Source organism: Peromyscus leucopus, chromosome 7, assembly GCF_004664715.2.
Source record: "Peromyscus leucopus breed LL Stock chromosome 7, UCI_PerLeu_2.1, whole genome shotgun sequence".
NCBI lineage: Eukaryota > Metazoa > Chordata > Mammalia > Rodentia > Cricetidae > Peromyscus > Peromyscus leucopus.
Window position 1 is genome coordinate 95,701,806 of NC_051069.1, and position 23,664 is coordinate 95,725,469.

Sequence of the window (23,664 nt, forward strand, 5' to 3'; positions counted from 1 at the left end):
ACCACTACACTTGGCTTCCACTGTTATTTATTTAGACAGGGTCTCCCTATTTCAGAGCCTAGACTGCTCTAGAACTTACTATGTAGCTCAGGCTGGCCTGAACTTACAATGTGCCTGCTCCAAGTGTTCGGGTTGTAAGAACAAACCACCACACCAGACTATTATAGAATCTTTGATTATTGGAGTAACAAATATGTCACTTCTGAAATGCCTGGGCTGGATAGTTGTTATATGTCAAGGAAGCCTAGTTGGTCCTCAGAAAATTTCTCTTTGGAACAGAGTTGAAACCTTCCTAGGGATAATTATTAGGGAGAAAGAGTTTTCTGTCCCTCTTATATTACCTGTTATAATATAGGTAAGTTTTTCTTTTAGCTAAGAATGAGTACTTCCTAGAAAAAGTGAAAGCTGACCTTCTTTACATCTGAAATACAGATGTCCTGGATTCTGTTAGTAGAATGGGTCGTTCCCTGTCCCCACAACTCTCAGGGAACCAGCAGACTCTTGATATTACATTAAACTTGTTATTGCTCACTGTCTAAAGCAGTTTTCCTAAGGAGAGCTTAGATATATTAAAGGGTTTAGTGATCTTTCCCGTCTCTTGGCTGAGGTTTGTGGGCATTGCAATTTACTAAGACATTGGAGCTGGGGACAATCAGAGCTAGTTGTAGTGCATTGCAGCTCCAGGGTTCATTTATAAGGACAGCTTTACTTAAGTCATCTGAGAACAATCAGTCAATGGGATGCAGCCTAGGACCAGGCTAACTAGTGGATCATATGCTTTACACTTGAATAAATAAATATAGTCACATACCACCTTTGGACTGAGCCTGACTTCTGTGCTACTTCCCATGGAAGCTTCAATCCCTTATGCACTTCCCTGCTTTGTCTCTCATTCCCAGACTGACCAATGTGAATGCTGACTCACCAGAAAAAATGCCAGTATAAGAATGGGATGGCACTGGACAGATGTTACTATGGAGAAGAGGAAAGCTAGGGAAGACAACCAGGTGCTGCAAAGGAGACTATAAGCTTGTTTCCTGATGATGGCATTTTTTCCCTGAAGGGAAACTACAGCAGCCAGGGAACTGTGAATTGCTCTGCTGATGACATTATCAAAGATATAAACAGCAACAATTTGGAAAGTCTGCTCTAAGCTACAGAAGCTGCTAGGAAATTGCTTTCTAGGAAAAAAAATCCCCATAGCAACATAATCTAGGCAGGGTTGATTTCAAAATTTGTGTCCTTCTTGGGCAGAACTGATTACTCTGTTTGAATCTGTTTGGGTGCTAGCACTGCTTAGAGGAAATCAGAAGAGCCGAATGCTGTGGTTATCTCTGTTGGTATTTTTCCAGGCTCACATTAGTGAGCAGCTACATGGGCTGTAGGAAATATTGCAGGTGATGGTTTAGTTCTCTTAGACACAGGTACCAAGTGTGGTTGATGCACTATTAGTTTTCTGCAGTTCCTGATAGATATAATATATTTCATATGTGGTATTGGTATAATCTTACCTGGACACCTTCAAATGTTTGTCACTTTACGAATCCTTCACACCCATTAGATATTGAACAATTTTTTTTCCTACTTTTAGTTCATCTCCTGCATCATGAAGATCCAGAAGCAGAAGCATTAGCTTGGATGTTTTCTACATTACTGATGATCCAAACACAATGAAATGACCATGCAAACAGGAGTTGTGCTTCAATATGAAGCCTCTAGGATTTGTTGAATTTCCAACTTTAATTCCCATGCTAAAAGCTATAGAGAACATCGTCACTGGAACAGATGAGCAGACTCAAGTTATGATATATGCAGGAGTATCTGCCATACTTCCCAGCTTGCTAACCCTAAACTAATAATATTCAGAAGGAAGTGACAGGGACAACGTCGAGGATCACAGATGGCTGTCAGGGCCAGGAACAAGACTTTTACATTATGGATTAGTCTCATTTTTCATTGGTATTCTCTTTAAGGCAGAGTTTAAGATACAAAAGGAAACTGTACAGGCTGTGACCACATGAGTGGTGGAAGGGTTGCACAGATTGTATACTTCATTTACTGTGGCACAATAGACACACTGAGGAGTTTTTTAACTGTGAAAGATTCTCAAAACATACTAGTTATTCTGAACCATTCCAATTATCTTTCAGCCTATAGAGAAACTTGGTATAGTGATTAAAGAATATGCAGAGGCTTGGATAAAACTGAGGGTCTACAAAGCCTTAAAAATAAGTTTATGAACAAAACATTATCAAGCTTAATTGAGAAATATTTCTTTAGTAGAATAAGATTAAGAGCTAGGGATATAACTCAGTTGATAGAGCACTTGCCTAGCACGAACAAAGCCTTGGGTTTGATTTGCAGCAGTGCATAATACCAGGCTTTCAGCACTCAGGAGGCAGAAGAAGGATGAGGAGGAATTCAAAGTCAGTCACCTACATAACTAGTTCAAGGCCAGCATGGACAACATGAGACCCTGTCTCAAAAAACAAAACCAAACAATAAGAAGATCAAAAATGTGTCAGAAAATACTTCTGAATGCTTTACTTTCCAAATTCAGGATGGGACTACTGAGACCTTAATTTAAATATTACGGCTGAGGTATTAAGTTTGTTGTGTATGTATACATATATATATATGTATACACACACAATATATATATATGTATACACACACACATATATATGTTTAGCATAAGTTTAGCATAACTGTTTCTCTAACACATTTTTTTTTTTTTTTTTTTTTTTTAGACAAGGTCTGTGTGGTTCACGCTGGCCTGAAACTCACAATCTTCCTGCCTCCAGCTCCAACGTGCTGGGTTTACAGGTGTGTGTCATGATGCCTGCTTTAGCAATTCTTTTATAATGTGGTTTGTTACTATAGCATTAAAAAATTAAACTATACTTGAACGGGAGTTCCAAACTATACATACTATATGAAGCCTGTCTTCTGAACGGGTTTCTTATTTCTATACATAATTTCCTATCTTGCAATGACCTACACATAATGATGAAATTCCACCTTTTACTTCACAGTGACTTCACTACTGTCACCAGATGTATGCACAAATTACCCTTCTGCACTGTGTGTGTGATTCCAGATCAGTTGTTTGGACACTTTTCTCCCATTGAAAGAGAGAAGTTGCTGTTGTTATCTTGTATCATGGAAATAGCTTTTTAGTCTTTCACGGCTGAACTTAGATCTCACAGGGACCTGGGAACTAAGTGTACTGTCATCTAGGTTCTTTTAAGCCCACAATTCTCCATCCTGCCTATATGGGTTATAGTGCATTCAGAAGGGAAAAACTCGCCATTTTAGACAAACACCCAAGAGATATGCCTACTGTTGAGGTCAGAGCTATACAAATGTGCTGTAGGATATTGTTCTGTTTGCTGTGAATATGTGTTGCTCTGATTGGTTGATAAATAAAACACCAATTGGCCAGTAGCCAGGCAGGAAGTACAGGTGGGGCAAGCAGACAAGGAGAATTCTGGGAAGAGGAAGGGCTGAGTCAGGAGTCACCAGCCAGACACAGAGGAAGCAAGATGTCAAGGAAGAACTGAGAAAAGGTACCAAGCCGTGTGGCTAAACATAGATAAGAATTATGGGTTAATTTAAGTGTAAGAGCTCGTCAGTAATAAGCCTGAGCTAATAGCCAAGCAGTTATAATTAATATAAGCTTCTGAGTGATTATTTCATAAGCGGGCCATAGGACTGCAGAGGCCTGGCAGGACTGGAGAAACCTTCTGGCCACACTAAATTCTATTGGCTAAGATGAGCTACAATGAAGGTTCCATGCACTAGAGGCAGACATTGGAAGGTACCTATATCGGAGATTTTTAGGCACTAGTTACTTCCTGACACATTCCTTGTAAACACAGAATAATACTGCAAATTAAAATAGAATTGAAGGTGACAGCTAGTATTGTTAAATAAAGCCAGATATCTTTGGTTAACCGACCAGTCATTTGGAAAGAAGTAGTCAGTAGAATATAGGAAATTGAAAGAGAGTGTGCAGGTGTTAAGTGAATCATGTGTATAATGTAAAATGTTCTTGGGGCTGAGGAGATGGTTTAGTTGGAACCTGTGGTGTAAGAATGAGGACCTAAGCTTGGATCTCCAGAATCTATGTAAAAAGCTGGTCATGGAGGTGTGCACATCTAACCTTAGCACTGGTAATGTAAAGGTTGATAGATCCATGAAACTCACTGGCCACAGAGCCTAATAGAATTGATGAGCCTCAGGTTCAGTGAGAGATTCTTTCTTAAAAATAAGGTAGAGAAATGGCTTAGCAGTTAAGAGCACCTACTGCTCTTGCAGAGGATCTGAGTTAATTTTCTAGCATACATATCAGGCAGCTCACAACTATCTGTAACTCCAGCCCTACAGGGATTTAATGCCTTCTTCTAGGCTCTACAGGCATGTGCATGCCTGCACACTCTGCTCTTTTCTCTCTCTCTCCTCTCTCTCTCTCTCTCTCTCTCTCTCTCTCTCTCTCTCTCTCTCCCCATCCCCTCTCTTAAAAATTATACATATAAAACTTTAAAAAAAAAAACGAAGTGGAAAGTTATCGAGGAAATACCTGACATCTACCTCTGACCTGTGCATGCATGTGTTAACATGTGTATATACCTACATAGATACACTACCTACCCACCACCACCACCACCCCCGTCACACACACTTAAACAATTATTGTGACCACTTGAATGGACTTACCCGAAGGAAGAAAGGAAACTTCCTGCCATAAAAACCAACCCTGAAGAACTCAGGCTCCAGGCGTTGCTGCTCTATAATGTTGTCATAGTAGCTGGCCTCCATTTTCTGTTAACAATAAAGGTGTGGTTGTTATTCAAAGCAAGTTCTCCTAGGCTCAACTAGACACTGTCTTCTAGAGAGGGATCATGGCAGTTCAATCTAGGTAACAAGGAAGTAAACCCCTAGACACTACCCGCCTCTCTCCAGGGAACTGCATCATTGAAGAGGAAAGCCCTTGGTTCTTCTTCACTGCCATCTGATGACAGGATAAAGACAAGCCTGGTTACTATATCCCTGTAAGGTTGCTCTCAATATTCTCCCTGGGCATGGACCCAGATCCATGGAGATCTGAGGCCTGAACTTGAGAGGTAAATATTTAACATGGATTTGACTGATACTCACTATACCATCTGATCCTTGACTAGGGTTGCTGGTAGCTGTCTACCAACAACTTTCATTACCATCATATGTCAGTCCATTTGCATCCACTCTTATTCATCTGTCATTTGACTTAAAATACTATTAACCACAGTGAGGAAGCCTTGCCAGTATCACTGATATTGGTTCCAATTTAGGAGATTTTAAATCTGAAAAGATAACTAATATTCATCATGTCTAACATTACAAAGTCAGCAAGTTTTTCAGTATGGTTGTTCTGGCTTCACATTTAAGCATCTTTAGGCAGTAGTCCTCAAACATTAGCCAAAAAGCTACTTTAGAGAATCAAATCCAAATCTCAATCTAGACCAGAGATTTCTGGTCTTTGCTCAAATGTTTTAGCCATAAACAAGGGTGTAGTGGATGATGCTCTGAAACCACTAGTCCATCTCTGCTGATGAAATAAGAACATATTATTGAAGAGGCCTAACTTAACATTAATGCAGCCATGACAGGCTGCAGACTAACAATCCTGGGACTAGGCCTCACCATTACAATAACTAGGAAAAGCCACCTGTAGTCACAAAGTTTCTCCAGTCCTACCAGGCCCCCACAGTCCCATGGCCCGCTTATAAAATTATCACTCAGAAGCTTATATTAATTATAACTGCTTGGCTATTAGCTCAGGCTTATTACTGACGAGCTCTTACACTTAAATTAACCCATAATTCTTATCTATGTTTAGCCACACGGCTTGGTACCTTTTCTCAGTTCTTCCTTGACATCTTGCTTCCTCTGTGTCTGGCTGGTGACTCCTGACTCAGCCCTTCCTCTTCCCAGAATTCTCCTTGTCTGCTCACCCCACCTGTACTTCCTGCCTGGCTACTGGCCAATTGGTGTTTTATTTATCAACCAATCAGAGCAACACATATTCACAGCATACAGAACAATATCTCACAGCAGCCACAAACTGTACCCTGTGGGGAACCAATCAGATCTGAGATAAACAAGTACTAAATGCTCTAAAATATAAAGGATATCTTACATAATCTATATATAGATTGCTAGTTTTCTTGCAGCAACATCAGTACCAATCACTGTTTGACAAAATATCTGTTACCTCACTCCTGCCCAATCAGGAGTTCAACCCCCATCTAAATCTGGAATTCCCCTACAACCCCATCCTTTACTCTTTAAAAACTCTGCCATAACTGAGCTCAATGCTCTCTCTGATCCAAATGCTATATGGGAGCAGACAGAGAGCCCAAGCTTGAGCTTGCAATAAAGGTTCTTTGCTTTTGCATATGAACTCAGACTCTTGATGGTCTCTGGGGGGCTCATGATGCAGGCATACCATATAAACTTGAACTCCTGATGGTCTCTGGAGGGGCTCATGATGTGGGCATAGCATACAAACTTGGACTCCTGATGGTCTCTGGGGGGGGCTCATGATGTAGGCATAACATTTGGAGGCTCATCTGGGATCCTCCAGACCCACCGGGACCCCAACCCATGGAGCCTTTGATCAGTTGATGAACATCTTTCTGTTTGTCTCATTTGTCTTGTTTGGTTCCACTTTGTCTCTGTCTTGCATTATACTTAGAGCCCATTTCCAAGTTGCCCGCAAAAGGTCTGGCAGATGCTTGAAAGAGTGCAGGTTGGGGGAACTGGGAGACATCCCAGGACCCTTCTGTATGGGATTGGATCTTGGATCCCCCTAGTTTCTTTAAATAGATGAGGTGGAGTTACGCCCTGCCAATTGGCAACAAGACATCTCTTGGTTTAAGCTTTCATCAGGGTTTCAGTTTTCCTCTGGTTGATCAGGAGGAATCTGCAACTGACCCAGGTAGGAAATGGAGCAGGTCAATGCCTCATCTGCCTCCTAGGTCAGGTTGATAGAGCAGTAGGATGTCTGGGTCCCCCTGGCAGGACATCTGGTCCTCTTCCCATCTCTCTCTCACTCTACTGGTTGCCCTTGGAACAGCGATCTGTTCATGCCTGTCAGTTTGTCTATAATTTTGTTTAATTGATTAATTATTGCTCTATGTTTCATATTAAAAAAAAAACAATGGCTCCTTGACACAAACTGCTATGGGAGCACTGCACCTGCAGCTCTTAAGCCCAGTGCTGCTGCTGCTGCTGCTGCTGCCCAGAGCCACGCCCTGAAATAATTCAATGATAGCGTAGAGTTGCAGAATATAACACTTGGGCTTAAGGATAGCTTTCTCTGATGCCCATGAGAATTGGAGCCAACAGGTAACAAGGCACCCCTCTTTAAAATTATAGCTAACAAAATAAAAAACATTATCTATTTAAAAATATTTGAATACATAAATATGGCCACTGTATGTTTATGTCTGACTGGTCTTAAATATATGAATTTACTAAATTCTGTATGTTTTGGTTACAACTCAGCTGTTACTGTTGCAGCCAGCCACCCAGGCTCAGAATTTATCTCTGGGCGTTCTGGCCATTAGAACTACACCCTATATAAAAATTATTTTATACTGTTCTATTAAAAAGCTGGCTCTGAAATTGGATTATGGCCCATCATTTTTCAGACCCAGACTTACTTTTAAAGTCTATGTTTTTGCACTTTTCCACATCATGATCTTGTATTCGAGGTGAAAAGTAGTTGAGGCGCAAAGCAACAGAGACTAAGAGCCAGGAGCAGAGCAACCAAAAAATTATTGGTTTATAAATTTATTGGACATAATTAAAAATCTATAATATTCATAACAAAAAGATTAACTCAAACCTTTATTTAATACAGGGTTAATAATCAGAAGGCTACATAGGTAGCCTTAAAACAAAGATCTAATCCATCAATGTCTATAATTCTGGGCAAATATTCAAATTTGCTAACCTTGCTTTTTAATCTTTTAGTTCTGCTTCTGACTGTTTTTGTCAACTGAAATATGTCAACCCCCAACAAGTTTTTTTAAAAAATAATTTATTTATTTTTATTTTATTTGCATTGATGTTTTGTCTCCAGATATGTCTATGTGAGGGTGTCAGATCTTGGCGTTATAGACAGTTGTTAGCTGCTATGTGGGTGCTAGGAATTGAACCCGGGTCCTCTGGAAGAGCAGTCAGTGCTCTTAACCACTGAGCCATCTCTCCAGCCCAACGTTTTTATATTTAAAGGCTCACCCTGAGGAAGGCTCAATACTACACTAGAATCCCAAACACCCAATGTAACCATTGGCCAACTAAAGTTAGGGCCACAACTGCTAAGCACCAAAAACTGGGATATTTCTATCTTATGATGCAATAAGACAATGACCTTAAATAATCTGGCAAAGAACTTAGAACAGTTTTTTAGCCTCAAGACTCTGGGGGTCAAAAGACCTTGTTACAGGAATAGCCTAGGGGTACCTGCATATCACACGTTTGCATAACAATGACCCACAAAAAGTTAAAAACCAGTGACTTAAAGAATGTCTCTCTTGCCGGGCGCTGGTGGCGCACGCCTTTAATCCCAGCACTTGGGAGGCAGAGCCAGGCGGATCTCTGTGAGTTCCAGGCCAGCCTGGGCTACCAAGTGAGCTCCAGGAAAGGCGCAAAGCTACACAGAGAAACCCTGTCTCAAAAAACCAAAAAACCAAAAAAAAAAAAAAAAGAATGTCTCTCTTAAGACTTATTCAAATTTACAAAAACTGGTTTAAAGATATATGTCCAACCTCTTTGTTTTTGCTAGCATTGTTAAGCTATGGCTATTTTGGTAAATTGACTCATACAAGAAACTGTTATGTTTCTATAATGATACACTAAGGATCAGAAAAATTCCCCGTCTGTTTATAAACTATATTATAAATTAAAAATCTTGATACTAAAGAGCTTCAATTCAAAAACTGTTATTATTATAAAAGTATTCAAAATAATTAAGCCTTAAGATGTTCAAAACTATACCTGTAAGTCATGCTAAGTACTAATATAATCAAATACAGGAAATATTTATCTAGCCTCTTATATATTTTCAAGATATAGCCTAAACCAAATAACTGAAAACAAACAGCAATTGTTTGGCTCAAGTCCTCAAACTGTCAGAGATTTGCTGTAAATGGCACTTAAGATATGACAGACAGGGACTCTCAGATCCTAGCAGTGACTCCCAAGGTCTCCAAGAAGACAACGGGCACAGCAATGGACAAATCTACCTGTACTATGGTAATGCTAACCAGCTGACCACTGGGTGAGACTGCCCCATTGCCTTGCCTTCTGCCAAGGCTCAGCCCAAATTATGGACAAGCAGGATGCTGGAGAACTGATGTCCTACTTTGCCTAGACAAGGTGAGGCCAATCTCCCCATATTCCTCCTCCACAGGAAAGCCTCTCATCCTTTGGGCCTGGCAGCCAAGACTGCTGTCCTGATAACTCTGCCCTCATCACCCCAGAACACATAGGAGCCTGGGGTATCTGTCTAGATAAAGACTATACACTAGCCTCTGTCATTTTGATCAATTCTTCTCATATCTTTGACATTGATGGCTAAGCTAACTGTAGCTTTGTCAGCTAGACAACAGTGGGTAATCAGTTCCTTCCCTCAAGGCTGCAGCTATCTTGTTTGTTCATTAGTCATTTCACTAATCAATGAAAGGTAATAGGTCTCTTATTGAAAAAAGGCAAACAGGTTTGCCTTACAAGCTTCATATTAAAAAATATATAGGCTTCTCAGATACCTAACTATATCTGAGTGAATACCCTAACTGTCATCATAGAACTCTCATCCAGGAACTGGTGGAAGCAGATGCAGAGATCCACAGCCAAGCACCAGGCTGAGCTCCAGGAGTTCAGTCGGAAAGAGAGAAGAGGGATTTTATGAGTAAGGGGCATCAAGATCATGATGGGGAAACCTACAGAGACAACCAAACCAAACTAGTGGAAACTCAAGAACTGTGGACCAACAGCTGTGGAGCCTCCATGGGACTGGACTAGGTCCTCTGCATAGATGAGACAGTTATGTACCTTGATTTGCTTAAGGGGCCCCCTGGCAGTGGGACCAGGATCCATCCCTAGGACATGAAAGGGCTTTTTGGAGCCCAATGTCTATGGTGGGACAACTTACACAGCCTTGGTGCAGGCGGAGAAGCTTGGACCTGCCTCAACTGAGTGTTTCAGGCTCTGCTGACTCCCCATGGGGAGGCCTTGCCTTGGAGGAGGTGGTAATGACGGTTGGGATGGGGAAGAAGGCTGGAGGGTAGGAGGAGGGAGGGGATCTGTGGTTGGTATGTAAAATGAATAATTTTTTTTTCTTTTTTTGGTTTTTGAGACAGGGTTTCTTTGTGTAGCTTTGCTCCTTTCCTGGATCTCGTTCTGTAGACCAGGCAGGCCTCAAACTTACAAAGATCCGTCTGCCTCAGCCTCCCCAGTACTGGGATTAAAGGTGTGCGCCACCCCCACCCCCCCACTAGACAGGGTTTCTCTGTGTAACTTTGTGCCTTTCCTGGATCTCGCTCTCTAGACCAGGCTGGCCTGGAACTCACAGAGATCCACCTGGCTCTGCCTCCTGAGTGTTGGGATTAAAGGCATGCGCCACCACCACCCGGCAGAAAATTTCTTAAAAAAATAGATGAAAATACAAATTTAACACTTTCTCTTGAAAAAATACACAGGTTTCAAATGTAACTTTTCAATAAAAGAACAACCCTTACAAAAAAACCACAAAATTAACTTGATCTAGCTACGTTGAGAGACATGTATCATAGGTTTTTCTGGTTATGTTTCTCTATATGTTCCCTTAATAATAATAAAACCATAAAAGCCTAACAGGACAATTGGTCTTGGACATTAATCTTATACACCCTATATGACTTGCAAACTTGACTAAAAATATTTTGTTAACCTAAAATTTCAGAAGTTTAGAGTTTCAAGATTTTAAATTTTCTTTATAAACTTAAAGATGTTTTTCATCAGGCTAATCCAAAGCCATAGCTTTTGCTATGTCTCCAAGATGAAAATCTGTTCCGGGGATTTTACAGACACTTGTTGCAAAGGGTCAAAAAGGTCATAAGGCTTAAATCTACCTGTCACAGGTCAAACTCCAGATAAATAAAAGTTCCAAATATAAGGGTTTTTTTTTTAAGCCCCTAAATTTTAACTTTTGTCCTTAGTCTATATTTATCTCTGCAGATTTAACAGACACCATCCAGAGAGCACCTATGGACTGCAAACTGCTGGGCTCTGGACTTGCTGAAAGCTGATGTGAACCAGTTCAGCAGATGTGATTGCTCCCTGTTCCCTTCACTTGGAACAGCTAATCAGATGCTCCTGATAAATGCCCCCATTGCCCAACCTTTGATTAGCCTTTTAGCCTTCCTGGGCCCTGACAGCTGAAACCCCAATTTCAGCTGGAAACAGAGAGTACATTGTCCCTGTCCCCTTTACAGGCTGAAAATGCTAAGTCAAAGGCAAATTCCCTTTGGGGGAAACCTGTTGCTTACATGTTAATCATTCTGAGATAGTTCAACAAAAATAAAACCTTGACCACAGAATGAAACTCATTATGCTGCCCCATCTAGATGATGGGCCTGCAACACTAGGTTGACTGCATGCTTTTATGATATGGTCCTAAATACAGGAAAGGAGTGCTATGATGGTCCAGCTCTTCCTCAACATAAAAAAAAAAAATTAAAGACAAAGAACAGGGGATCCAGGAACAGTCTGGATGACATGAGGGTCTTTTTAATTGGTCCCCTTGGCTAACCACCCTACTCTCAATACTAGCTGGACTACTTTTAATCTTTTATCCTCTTACTGACCTTGTGACCCTGCTTGATTAACAGACTAACAGCCTTTGTGTAGGAAAGAGTCAATACAGTCCAACTCATGGTCCTCCGGTCTCAATATTATCCCCTAAAGCGCCCAGACACATAGGACCCATCATTATTTCCTCTCTAGTTACTTGTAGAGAGGGGAATGAAGAGGCCTAACTTAACATTTGTGCAGCCATGACAGGCTGCAGAGTAACAATACTGGGACTAGGTCTCACCATTACAATAACCAGGAAAAGCCACAAACTATACCCTGTGGGAGACCAATCAGAATTGAGACAAACAAGTACTAGATGCTCTTACATAATATATATATATAGAGAGAGAGCCAGTTTTCTTGCAGCAACATCAGTACCAATCACTGTTTGACAAAATATCTGTTACCTCACTCCTGCCCAATCAGGAGTTCAACCCCCATCTAAATCTGGAATTCCCCTACAACCCCATCCTTTACTCTTTAAAAACTCTGCCATAACTGAGCTCAATGCTCTCCCTGATCCAAATGCTATATGGGAGCGGACAGAGAGCCCAAGCTTGAGCTTGCAATAAAGGTTCTTTGTTTTTGCATATGAGCTCAGACTCTTGAGGGTCTCTGGGGGGCTCATGACAGGGGGCGTAACATTACGATTTAGAAGATAACATTGGCAATAAGTAAAGACTTTAAAAAGACCTTCAAAATCCATGGGACATTTGACATAATTTTTGAATATTTTGAATATAAAGAAGGGAGCAAGGACAAAGTGATTTAGTAACTACAAGATGCAATGGGGAAAGCTCTTATAATAAAAAATTTTAGGTGCTGGTGAACTATAAAAACATTTACTGGCAGCGTAGGTCTGGTGATCTGCGTTTGATCTTCAGAATCCATGTAAAGATGGAAGGAAAGGATGAACCCCACAAAGTAGTCTTCTTATTCTACACGCGTGCGCGCGCGCACACACACACACACACACACACACATCACTATCCTATCATGCCTTCTAAGTATAAGTGGCTTTTAGGGTTCAGATCATAAAGTCACTTGTCAGGTATGTGCTTTTGTTCTCTAGTAAGACTCCAAGTATCTTGAGGGCAGAAATCTAGCCTCTGTTCATGGTAATAAACTAAGGGCCTTAGGCATCACTTAGAAACCAATGCCACGAAGTTCAGGAGTCTTTGGTCAGAGATACAGTGGAGCAGACAAAGCTTACCCGAATCCAGCTGAGGCTCTGATAATCATAGAGGCTCTCATACTGACATGCCAGCTCTCTACACAGAGGGATGCCAAACTCCCAGCTCTGTATGAAAGATAGGAACAGGGCTTCAGCACCTCAGGCATCTTAAGAATGGTTAAGTCCACACTTAACATATAAAAAACTAAAACAAAAGGCTACTTCCAACTCATATATTAAAAGGAACATAGTCTTCAAAACCAGTTTATATAGACTAATACACAGCATTGTTGTTTTCTAACTCACGCAGAGCTTTCTGGTTTTTGCTCAAATATGTTATGCCTCTCTTGACTATCTTTACAAGAAGAAGTACTTTTTAGTATGTTTTGGTCTTTTATTTTTATGTTATCTCTTAAAAATATATTTATGACAGGCATGGTGGCTCACACCTTTAATCCCAGCACTCGGGAGGCAGAGGCAGGAGGATCTCTGTTAAGTCTGAGGCCAGCCTGGTCTACAAAGTGAGTTCCAGGACAGCCAGGGCTGTTATACAGAGAAACCCTATCTCAAAAAACCATATTACTCATTACCATAAAACTCAAAATTACATATTATATATATTTACTTTTTTGTTGTATTAGTCTATATTAGATTATAAAGCGCATAAGGGAGAAAGTTATGCTTATGTACTTATTTTCAGATCAAAGAACAATAGCAGGTATGGCAGCTATTCAGTATTTCTTTAATAAGCTAATAAAGGGACCATGAATAGAGATGAATTAAGTTAAGGAAAATTATGGCAATCAAGCAGAAAGGGGCTGTCAAAGACCTGGTGTAGGCCTTGTAGCACTTCTCCTTTATGAAAAGACTGTAACTTTAGGAGTCAGATGGTCTTTGCCTAGTTGGAGAACAGACTTTTTCTGTGATACAGTTCCTGTTCCAGCAATAGGCCCATCTAACAGGTACCTGAAGAAGGCTGCAGTGAACTTCATTCTAATGAGCTGTTCATTTCCTTCCTTTTTTTTTCTTGTGGTGCTGAGGACTGAACCCAGGGCCCTGTGAAAGCTAGCTATGTTCTCTACCACTGAAGTACACCTTTATCTTCCTCTTATTATTATAGTATTTTCTTTCTCTTGGGTACTTACAAACATTAGTTTATATGATATTTAATTCAATTTATTTTTCCCAACTTCCAAATACTAATTCAAACTTACACATGATGAACTTAGATACCTATCATCAACCTCAACTATTCTTTGTTTCTAACAAAGATGTCATACACTAGAGCTGAAGTTGAGGGGCTGAAAGTCTTGTTTTCTGACACCTACCTTGCCTTTGTTGAAGTAGTGGATGATCTTCCTACACAATCCCTCTTTCCGCTGCCACTCAGTCTGGGATGGGTAGTGTAGGAACTCCCGTAGTGGCCGGTCTTCCCACTGCAGCAGCTCACAGTAAAGAAGCAGGGTGAATGCAGCCTCTGTAGGGACAGACAGCATAGAGGCTCAGGGCTTCCTCTAGGGGCCCAGGAACAGATAAGCAAGAGTATCAGAGCAAGGCATGGGTAGCACAAATCAGGAATACTAGATACCAAAGACAGTAGGATTGTCTAAGCTAGTAACTAACCCTTGTTCACAGAATGAAGGAGCCATAAATGCTCCCAGTACCTTGTCACCTGTTTTGAGTTCCAGATAAAGAATAATGAAAGGTTCACATATGGAAACTTATAAGTTTCTTAAAGCATATACATATATGAAAGGAATTTAAATGGAGTCACTATATAATGGGGGAGATGATGCCCAACTAGACATCTTATACCACCAAGTAAACCCTTCAGTGCCAGGAATGAGCTATATCTTGTTGAGTATCTGGCCAAAGGGGTCCCAAAGAACCTCTAAACATCACAGACTATTCTTAAGGCCATTGGTCATTCTTCAAAACCTGATGGTAAGACTGTTGCTGAAAACACCACTTACTTATGTCATCAAACATGGAGAAATGGAGCTGGAGCCCAACTCAAAGTTTCACCCACTACTGACTAGTGTTCATGTTGCTGGAAGGTACTCCACATTACTGGAGGTGAAAGTAATCAACAATACCACCCAGCTACAAACCCTATGACCAACAATAGCAACCTGCCTGTAAGATACACTGGTACAATAGTGGTAAGAATGTTAGGGAAGTAACCAACTACTTTTTGATTGGATTTAAGGCCCATTCCATGAGATAGAATTCATACCTGATACTACTCAAGTAGCCAAGAATTTGAGACTAGATCTGGGAGAAAATCTACCACATTTTTCTGCTGAAGAAACAGCACTAGAATGACTCTTAATGACATATCACTATACCCACAGATCAGTAACTTGCTCAACCCTCATTAGAGAAGCATTTTCTTTCAGTTGATGGTAATTAATACAAAGATCCACAACTTAACAATATGCAGAGAGTGAGAGACTTTGGAGGACTCAGCCTTAAATGGGATGTTTTCATCAAACCCCTCCCATCAAGGCTTAGGGATCCATGTAGAAGAAGAGGTGAAAAAATTATAAAAGCAGAAGTGATGAATGACTCCAAGGATGTAGCATCTTCCAGATACAACAGAACTGATGCACATATGAACTCAGAGACTGTGACAGCAGGCACAGGATCTCAATAGGTTCAAACCAGACAAATTCCTAGCTCTGAGAAGGGGAGGTAGACATCAAAGTCCCACACCTAACCAAGAAGCTATTTGCAATTGATACCTACTGGGAAAAGGGAAATAAATTTTCTAAAATGGCATCTCACTAGGTATATCAACTACATTCCAGCATAGGCCTCATGCCTAGAAGTAGTTGCCAATGTAAAATAGACTCCATGTTTGGTTTTTTTTTTTAGGGGGGATTTTTGTTGCAGTTTGTTTTGCTATTTTTTTTGTCTTATTAATTTTTTGTTTGTGTTTTCATTGTTTTTGAGAGGGAGAGATGGAGAGGGAGAGGGGAGGGAGAGGGAAGAGAAAGGGACAAGGGGGAGAGGGGGAGAGAGGGGAGAGAGAGAGAGAGAGCGCAAGCGCATGAAGTTGGGTGGGTAAGGAGGTGGGAAGGATCTGGGAGGAATTGGGAAAGAATATGATCAAAATATATTTACAGAAAGTTTTTAAATAAAAAAAAGAATGGCCCAGCTACTTTAAGACTATGCACAAGTTGTCTTGCTTTGGGTGACACATATACTTGAGAGCTCGTAAGTTTCTTTCTGTTCACTTTGCTCCAGTTTTCTTTCTAACCTTCTTAGAATTGGTTCTATTTGGTGAGCACCAATTCATCAAGGCTTCCCCTAGCACTTAATCTGCTCTTGTCTACTACTCCAGGAAATGTTCTTTCCTCTAATTGTTACTGTTTCTAAATAAGGAATGTGAGTGGTATTAACCATGTGATGAGTCTGGAGCCAGAGACTGTTTCTGGAGGAATTTGTTGATACTGGACTCAGACTGTAGGCTTAGCAATATTTTATATGCAGAACAGTTAGTGATAGTTACATAAAAACACAGTATCCTTAGATTTTTTAGTGTAAATTACAAGAGATAAGTCATACTGAATTGCAACCATGGTCTAGAGCCCTATTAAGGAATTCTCTTTCTTCTTCTGTTTGTTAATTTTTAATGGCTTTTCCCCACTAGCACGATAATAGTTCTAGCTTCTGCCCGGATTTCTAGGTCATACTAAAAAGTGTTCAATGATTGTAAAGTATGTTATTTCTAATCATTTTGTGATCCATTTCCAGTTTTGTTTTCATTGGTCTACTCTCTGAGCTTCTCATTCTTCTCTATTTGTGCCCTGACAATGACATCTCTTACCAGACCCTCTTATGAAAGTTGGAGAAGCACGTGAAATCTGTTATCATTGTTGTGATGGCTAGTCTTATGTCAACTTGACATACAAACTAGAGTTATCTGAAAGGGGGGGGACCTAAATTGAGAAAATGCCTCCATAAAATCTGGCTGTAAGGCATTTTCTTAATTAGTGATTGATGGGGGAGGGCCCAGCCTATTGTGAGTGGTTCCATCCCTGAGCTGGTGGTGCTGGATTCTACAAGAAAGCAGGCAAGCAAATGAGCAGCACCCCTGGATCTTGCTCTGTAGACCAGGCTGACCTTGAACTCACAGAGATCCGCCTGGCTCTGCCTCCTGAGTGCTGAGATTAAAGGCATGCATCAGCGCCTCCGCCTGGCTGTTAAATAAAACTTAAGAGGAGGAAAAAAAAGAAAAGAAAAATCAATCTTGTCACGGAAACTATAGTGTGACACAGTGAGTCACACAGTTTCCCTTTTACCCATTTATCTTTACGTGCAAGTGTCATGGTCTGGTTCGAGGCCTCTGGTTTCTGCTGCACTGTTGATGCTGGGCCCTCACTGGGACTCCTCTTGGATGTCCTGTTGTTGCCCTGTGTTGTGGAGATCCTGCAGCTTTGGGTCTGCAGGACCAGCCCCTTCACGTGCTCCAGCAGATCACAGATGGAGTGACGTTGGGGTGGGCCAACTCATAACCCTGGTGCTGGGCCTGGGTAGTTGTAGGGTTGGTCAGTTCATCAGCTTTCCCTTGTCCTCACCACCAGGGTGAGCTCTCCTGCATTGCCCTGGCTAGTTCACCCCTTGCATGGATGAGCAAGGGGTGGGCGTGGGGGGCAGTTCTCCTGCTTTCATGTCCTCAGGGTAGGTTCTCCAGAACCCCCACTTTCAGGGCCAGCTCTCTCTACTGTGTTCCCAGGCATGGCCTAGGGGCCACGTGTGCTGCAGCTGGTAAGTGGCAGTGCCAGCTCTCCCACTCTTATGACCTCAGGGTCAGCATGTATAGATGCTTTGTTGGCATGTATGTTTGCGGACCACATGTATGTAGTGCCTGCAGAAGCCAAAAGAGGGTGTTGGAGCCCCTGGGGCTGGAGTTACAGATGGTTGTAAGCTATCATGTGAGTGATGGGAATCAAACTTGGGTCTTCTGGAAGAGCAAGCAGTGCTCTTAATCACTGAGACATCTCTCCAGCTCAATACAGGGAATTTATAAAACTCTTTCCCTTCACCATCCTTTCAGAGTTGTTGAGATCATGATTAGTAGGTATAAAGAATGGTCAATTTAGTCATGTTATGCAATGTCATATAATCTCTCTTAAAAATATTTATTTTATTAATGTGTATGTTGTCTTGCCTGTATGTATGTATGTATGTGCACAGTGCCTCAGAGACTAGAGAAGAACGTTGGATCCCCTTGCACTAGAGTTACAGACAGTTGTGAGCTGCCATACAGGTGCTACAAATTGAACCCAAGTACTCTGGAAGAGCAGTGAGCATGCTTAACTGTTGAACCATCTCTCCAGGCCCTCTTTTCATTTTTAAAGACAGTCTCACCACATAGCCTAGGCCTACCTCAGACTCATGATCCTTATGTATTAGCTTCCTGAGTATAGACAAGCCAGTCATACCAAGAACAAGCCTGTCCCATTCTTCTTGCCAAGTTATGCTAACAGAAAAAGTAACATACATACAACGTTCTAACATCTAGATACAAGGGTAAGGAAGGAGGGTTCTCTGTTTTTACTAATTCATAAACTCCTAGTTAAGATCTGCAAATAAGAATAGCTCACATTTCCACATTTAGATGACAAATTTAAGTCCTTTAGCCTGAGGGATAAGAATAGGGTCTGGTCACAGTGGAAAAGATGGTTCTTCAGGGAACTATGGTACAAGGGAATCGCACAGAACATCCATGCATGCATCCTTCCCCTTCATTCAGAGCTGCTCTCAGTAAACAGATCATGATGGGTGCTTTGCATAGACTGTAGACATAATGAAGAGGCTCTCATCTGGCCTGTCAAGAAGATGAATGCTGTCCACACTCTGTACTGGAAGCTTGGTATAGGAGCTGGTGTGCAGTTGCAGAGGAAGAGCCAGATCTACCAGTGAGTTCTAGAAGTTTCAAGATGAAGGAGATATTCCTTTGCTATGGTCTTAGTTACTTTCAGCGTTGTGAGACCTAAGAAAAGTATTTCTGAGGAGCAACAGAACTTCAAATGTTCTAAACCGGGTGCACCAGAATTTGGAAGTTACTCTTGAGTCCTCAGAGACATGGATAGGAGCAAAGGTGAATGGAACAGCCCCAGATAGTAGAGGATATGCATGAAGAATAAAAATTTCACCTGATTTTTCAATACTACAAAGGGGCAGAAGAACAGGAGTGAGGTGAAGGAATACCTTGGGACCCAACACTGCTTAGATCTGGCAGGTACCCTCCTGGGGCCTTTCTCTGTATAGCCCCTAAGTCTGTCCTAATGAAAACACAGCTCTACTCCTTCCCTGACTCACCTGTGTAGTTCTCAGCCTGTAAGTGCATGTCACAAAGCTTATGGATGTATCGGATATACATTTCCTCTTTGTTAATCTCAGATTTGTAAAAGTTCTGTAAGAGAATGAAATATATGTAAGCTGCAAGAGTCTGCCCCTTTTGAAGGTCATTTCTGAGCCGGAGCCAGCCAGCCCAAAGCCTGGCTGTGTCGTCAGGAGGGAAGGAGGAAGAGCCCGTGTCCTCTCACCATTAGGTTAACAGTGCAGCCAATCTTCTTGTTCTCTGCTTCTTCTCCTTTCATGCAGTCTCTGAAAGAGAGAGCACAGACGACTGACCATGAGATAGAGTGATGTCTCCTGGGACAATACATCAAACAGCAGTATTACTGGAATATCAGTATGGTTAATTCTAAAAGGAGTATGCCTTCTAACAGGAAGTACTTTGACAGAAAAGGACTGTATTGTGAGACAACCCCCCCCCCAGCTTTGCAGCCAATCCTGGGGTTCAAAGATCTCCATTGAGCTCCTTGTTCTGGTTGCAGAGTATAGAGCCCAGATCATCAGAGCAGTAAGTGGCACTTACCAATTTCCTTAGTACAGAAGGATGTGTCTATAAGGCAGAAGGCCAAATTCCCAAGTTCCCCAGGAAGGTAGAAAGTTATTCTTAAAGGGCAAGTTTCATTTTATGAGAAAATGTGAAATATAAGCTATAAATCTATCATAGAATTCACATAAAGTTAAAGACATTACTGTCAAAGCTGAGGAGGTACTTCTTAGAAGACTTAGTTTGGCAAGTCTAAAAATAAGACTCATACCAAAGGTTCAAGTCATGTTGGACTACAACTTCTAGATGAAACATTGAGATTTTATATATAACTTATGTCTAAATGTCATGTATATATAGTTTTTATTATACACACATATACTGTCAGTAACAGTTTAAGTTCTTGGGTAAAGGAAAGAATTCTCTTGATTTTGGCACAGACTTTCCTGAAAGCTCATTTGATTCATCATTGATTGTGTACCTGTTAGGGACAAGCAGAGTACCAGAAGAAAAGCTCAAGGGTCCTGCCTTCAAGGAGTTGACTCTTTTCTGTCAAACTGAGTCAGAGAGATGGCAAATGAGGTATACTCAAGGCATGTACAGCAAGCCAGGTGAGCTCCTGGCTTGGGAAAGCCTCTCTGAGGCTTTGGACTGGGGAGCTACTCTAAGGAAATAACATAGCAAAAAAACCTGAAGGGAAGAGATCAGTGAAGAAACAAATGGATGGGGATCTAGAGCACAGCCTTTGAATCAGCTAGCACTTGGATCAACTTTGGCAACAGACCTTCTCACATGTACTTCTTCATTGACAACTACAAGAGTAACCCATAAGGAATGCAAATGAGATTAGATGCATTACATATACAATTAACTTGTTAGTTTTTTGTTTTTTTTTTTTTTTTTTAGTAGATAGAACCACCACAAAAATCAAGGTGTTTTTCTCCATGTACACAAGGAACAATACTTGGAGGCTGGAATGTGAAATGTAAGCATTGGGAACTGTAAGGACACAGGGCACAGACCAGTTCATGGCTGAAGACAAGTGAAAGGCTGTGTACTTGTTTTATAGATACCACACTGAGATAAGAAATGGAGAATGAAGTTGGTTCTGGCCATGAATTTCATTTATTTATAGAAGACTGAAAGAAAATCAGCCAGTTAAAAGAAGGCCTTTGAGTCTAAGACACTGATTTTGGGTCTTTCAGGGAGATGGTAGTGAATATGAATAACCTTCAGTAAATAATGCAGTAAGAGAAAGATATAGAGCTTTAGCCCACTTCTCTTTTCTGTTTGATGGCAGGTGCAGGAGAGGCCTGGGACCTGACATGAAAAAAGAAGCCTTTTGCTTTTAAAAAAGGCTGACAAAGGCCAGCTTTGACCTTTTAAAGCCCAAGAAAAATGGGCAGAAGTTTGCACAAACACAACTGTGCTACAGAAAGGGGATGTTTGGGATGTGAATTCCATTCCCATATTCAAGTCAGTGTACTGACATCTGAGTCTTCTCAACAGCAGTGCTTTCTTCTTCAGAAGGAACTAGAGGATGTCTGAGCATCCTCATTCATTGATCCGGGGGTTTGTACATCTTGTAGCATTATGGTTTGGGATTGGTTTTGTTCCTTTATCATCCTATCTCTCATTGTTTTTTTACTTCCCGAAAACACCTTTAGTGACTAGTTGAGTCCTACTGAGAGCATAATTAAGGCTGCAGTGGTTGTTTCACTGTTATTTTTAGACCAATTCAGCAGTCATGACAGGACCAGGAAGGCAGGCTTTCATGAAACAATTCTAAATTCCCCAGGAATTCTCAGGCTGAATATAACAGAGATCCCTGAATTCACAAAACATCTCCTCTAATCTGTTCCCATGGCTAAGATTAGGGGACAGGAAAAGGTTTTAACAAGAGAATATAGGTATAAGAAAAAGGGTGTCCCCAGTCCCTGGAGAAGCAAATAAAAATTGTCCTTGGTTATATTTTGGTACCAGGTGACATTTCCTCATTTATCTCCCATATGGCTGAGGAAGGTCTTCATTAAGGAACTACAGTTGTTCCTGAACTTGCTTTGGACTCAGTTTTTCTCTCCTTTTTGCTATGTCTATTACTATGAGCTCTGACTTTTCTAGATGGAAGGCCATATGGCTGCATGTCTCTGGGATGCCTTTTGAGTATATTCAATCTTAGGGAGATCCCAAGAAGCTCTAACTTATACCTGAGGAAAGGTATTCTGTTACTGGTCAGATGATCCCTAACAACAGCCAACAGAACCAGAACAGTCCTCCCTGTGTTAAGACACCGTGGTTTTGGGTCTTTTAAACATGGTCTTGCTATACAGTCCAGGATGGCTTCAAATTCATGATCTTTCTGCCTCTGCCTTCCTAGTGATGTGATTACAGCTGTGCACCACCATGCATAGTTCTCACATTTGTTTGTTTATTTATTTTTGGGTTTTCAAGACAGGGTTTCTCTGTGTAGTTTTGGTGCCTGTCCTGGATCTTGCTCTGTAGACCAGGTTGGCCTTGAACTCAGAAATCTGCCTGGCTCTGCCTCCCAAGTGCTGGGATTAAAGGCATATGCCACCCAGCTTGTTTATTTTTAAAGACAACATCTTACTATATAGGCCTGCCTAGCCTGAAATTCACGGAGATTCACCTGTCTCTGTCTCTTGAGTGTTGGGACTAAAGGCATGTGTGCCACCATGCCTGGCAGGTTTTTTTGCTTTTTGTTTTATTTTTTTGAGACAGGGTTTCTCTGTATAACAGCCCTGGCTGTCCTGGAACTTGCTTTGTAGAACAGGTTGGTCTCAAACTCACAGAGATCCACCTACCTTTGCCTCTTGAGTGCTGGGATTAAAGGGGTGCAACAGTACCACCTGGCTGGCAGTTGTTGTTTTAATGTTCATTTATTTTTATTTTATGTGTTGGAGTGTTTGCCTGCCTGCATGTACATGTATCATGAGTATGCCTGGGGCATTGGATATCCTGGACCTGGAGTTACAGCCAGGGTGCTGGGAAGTGAAAGAAGGTCTTCTGCAAAAGCAGTCAGTACTCTTAACTCCTGAACCATCTCTCCAGTCCCCAGGATGGTCTTAAGTTTTAAAGTCAAGTGAATACCCTTTCAGAAGAGAATATTCTACTAGAGGAGAGGCTACAAAGGTTTCAAACTAAGAAAATACCTGTAGTCAAGAAGGCGTTCCATGAGGCGGGTGACTGAGGTGACAAAGGAGATGCCAGTCTCACGCCATGTTTCTTGTTCAACCTTCTCCAGAAGGCTGTTGGCAGAAGAAGCAAACATGCCTCATGAGCCTTTCCTGGTGACAAGAGTGAGGCCCAAGAACCTGTGGAGGCTGTGACACATCTGCAGACAGGAGACTTGCCACACTGTAGTCTTACCTGGGGTAGGGCCCAAACAGCTGGGTTCTACTCCATGCAGCAGAAAACAAAGACAAGGATATTACTGAACGGGCAGCAACAAAAGAACATATCTCCCATTTCAGAGTGCATGTTCCTAAGGATACCACTGAGGTGGAGGTGAGAGAGGCATATGCTATAAGGTCTATCTAAGGAACACAGGAGTTAAGAGCCCTTGGTGAAATAAGTCTAGCTTTGCCAATTGGTTAGCTGCTTCTAATTGTCCAGAGCCATTTTCAGTAAATGTACAAAAACTACCTCTTCTCATACATCAAAGATTCCTACAAGTCTCAGAAGCTCAGTATGAGGGACAGAGAACAAATTTAGGAGTTATACTCTGTCATCA

At 41.4% G+C, this 23,664-nt stretch overlaps 1 protein-coding gene across 6 annotated transcripts in view; it reads right to left on the bottom strand.

Moving 5' to 3' along the window:
- Window positions 1–23,664, bottom strand: part of Dock3 (dedicator of cytokinesis 3) — a 351,820-nt gene that overhangs the window by 28,276 nt on the left and 299,880 nt on the right. For 5 of the 6 annotated variants that reach the window (XM_028895352.2, XM_028895350.2, XM_028895349.2 and 2 more), the window contains 7 exons: window positions 23,301–23,327; window positions 23,084–23,179; window positions 19,618–19,678; window positions 19,391–19,484; window positions 14,389–14,537; window positions 13,100–13,186; window positions 4,720–4,824 (listed from right to left, as the gene is read on the bottom strand). In XM_028895352.2, the coding sequence (XP_028751185.1) occupies window positions 4,720–4,824; window positions 13,100–13,186; window positions 14,389–14,537; window positions 19,391–19,484; window positions 19,618–19,678; window positions 23,084–23,179; window positions 23,301–23,327 (619 nt within the window). The remainder of the gene's footprint in view (window positions 1–4,719; window positions 4,825–13,099; window positions 13,187–14,388; window positions 14,538–19,390; window positions 19,485–19,617; window positions 19,679–23,083; window positions 23,180–23,300; window positions 23,328–23,664) is intronic. The other variant, XM_028895351.2, reaches the window with a different exon arrangement.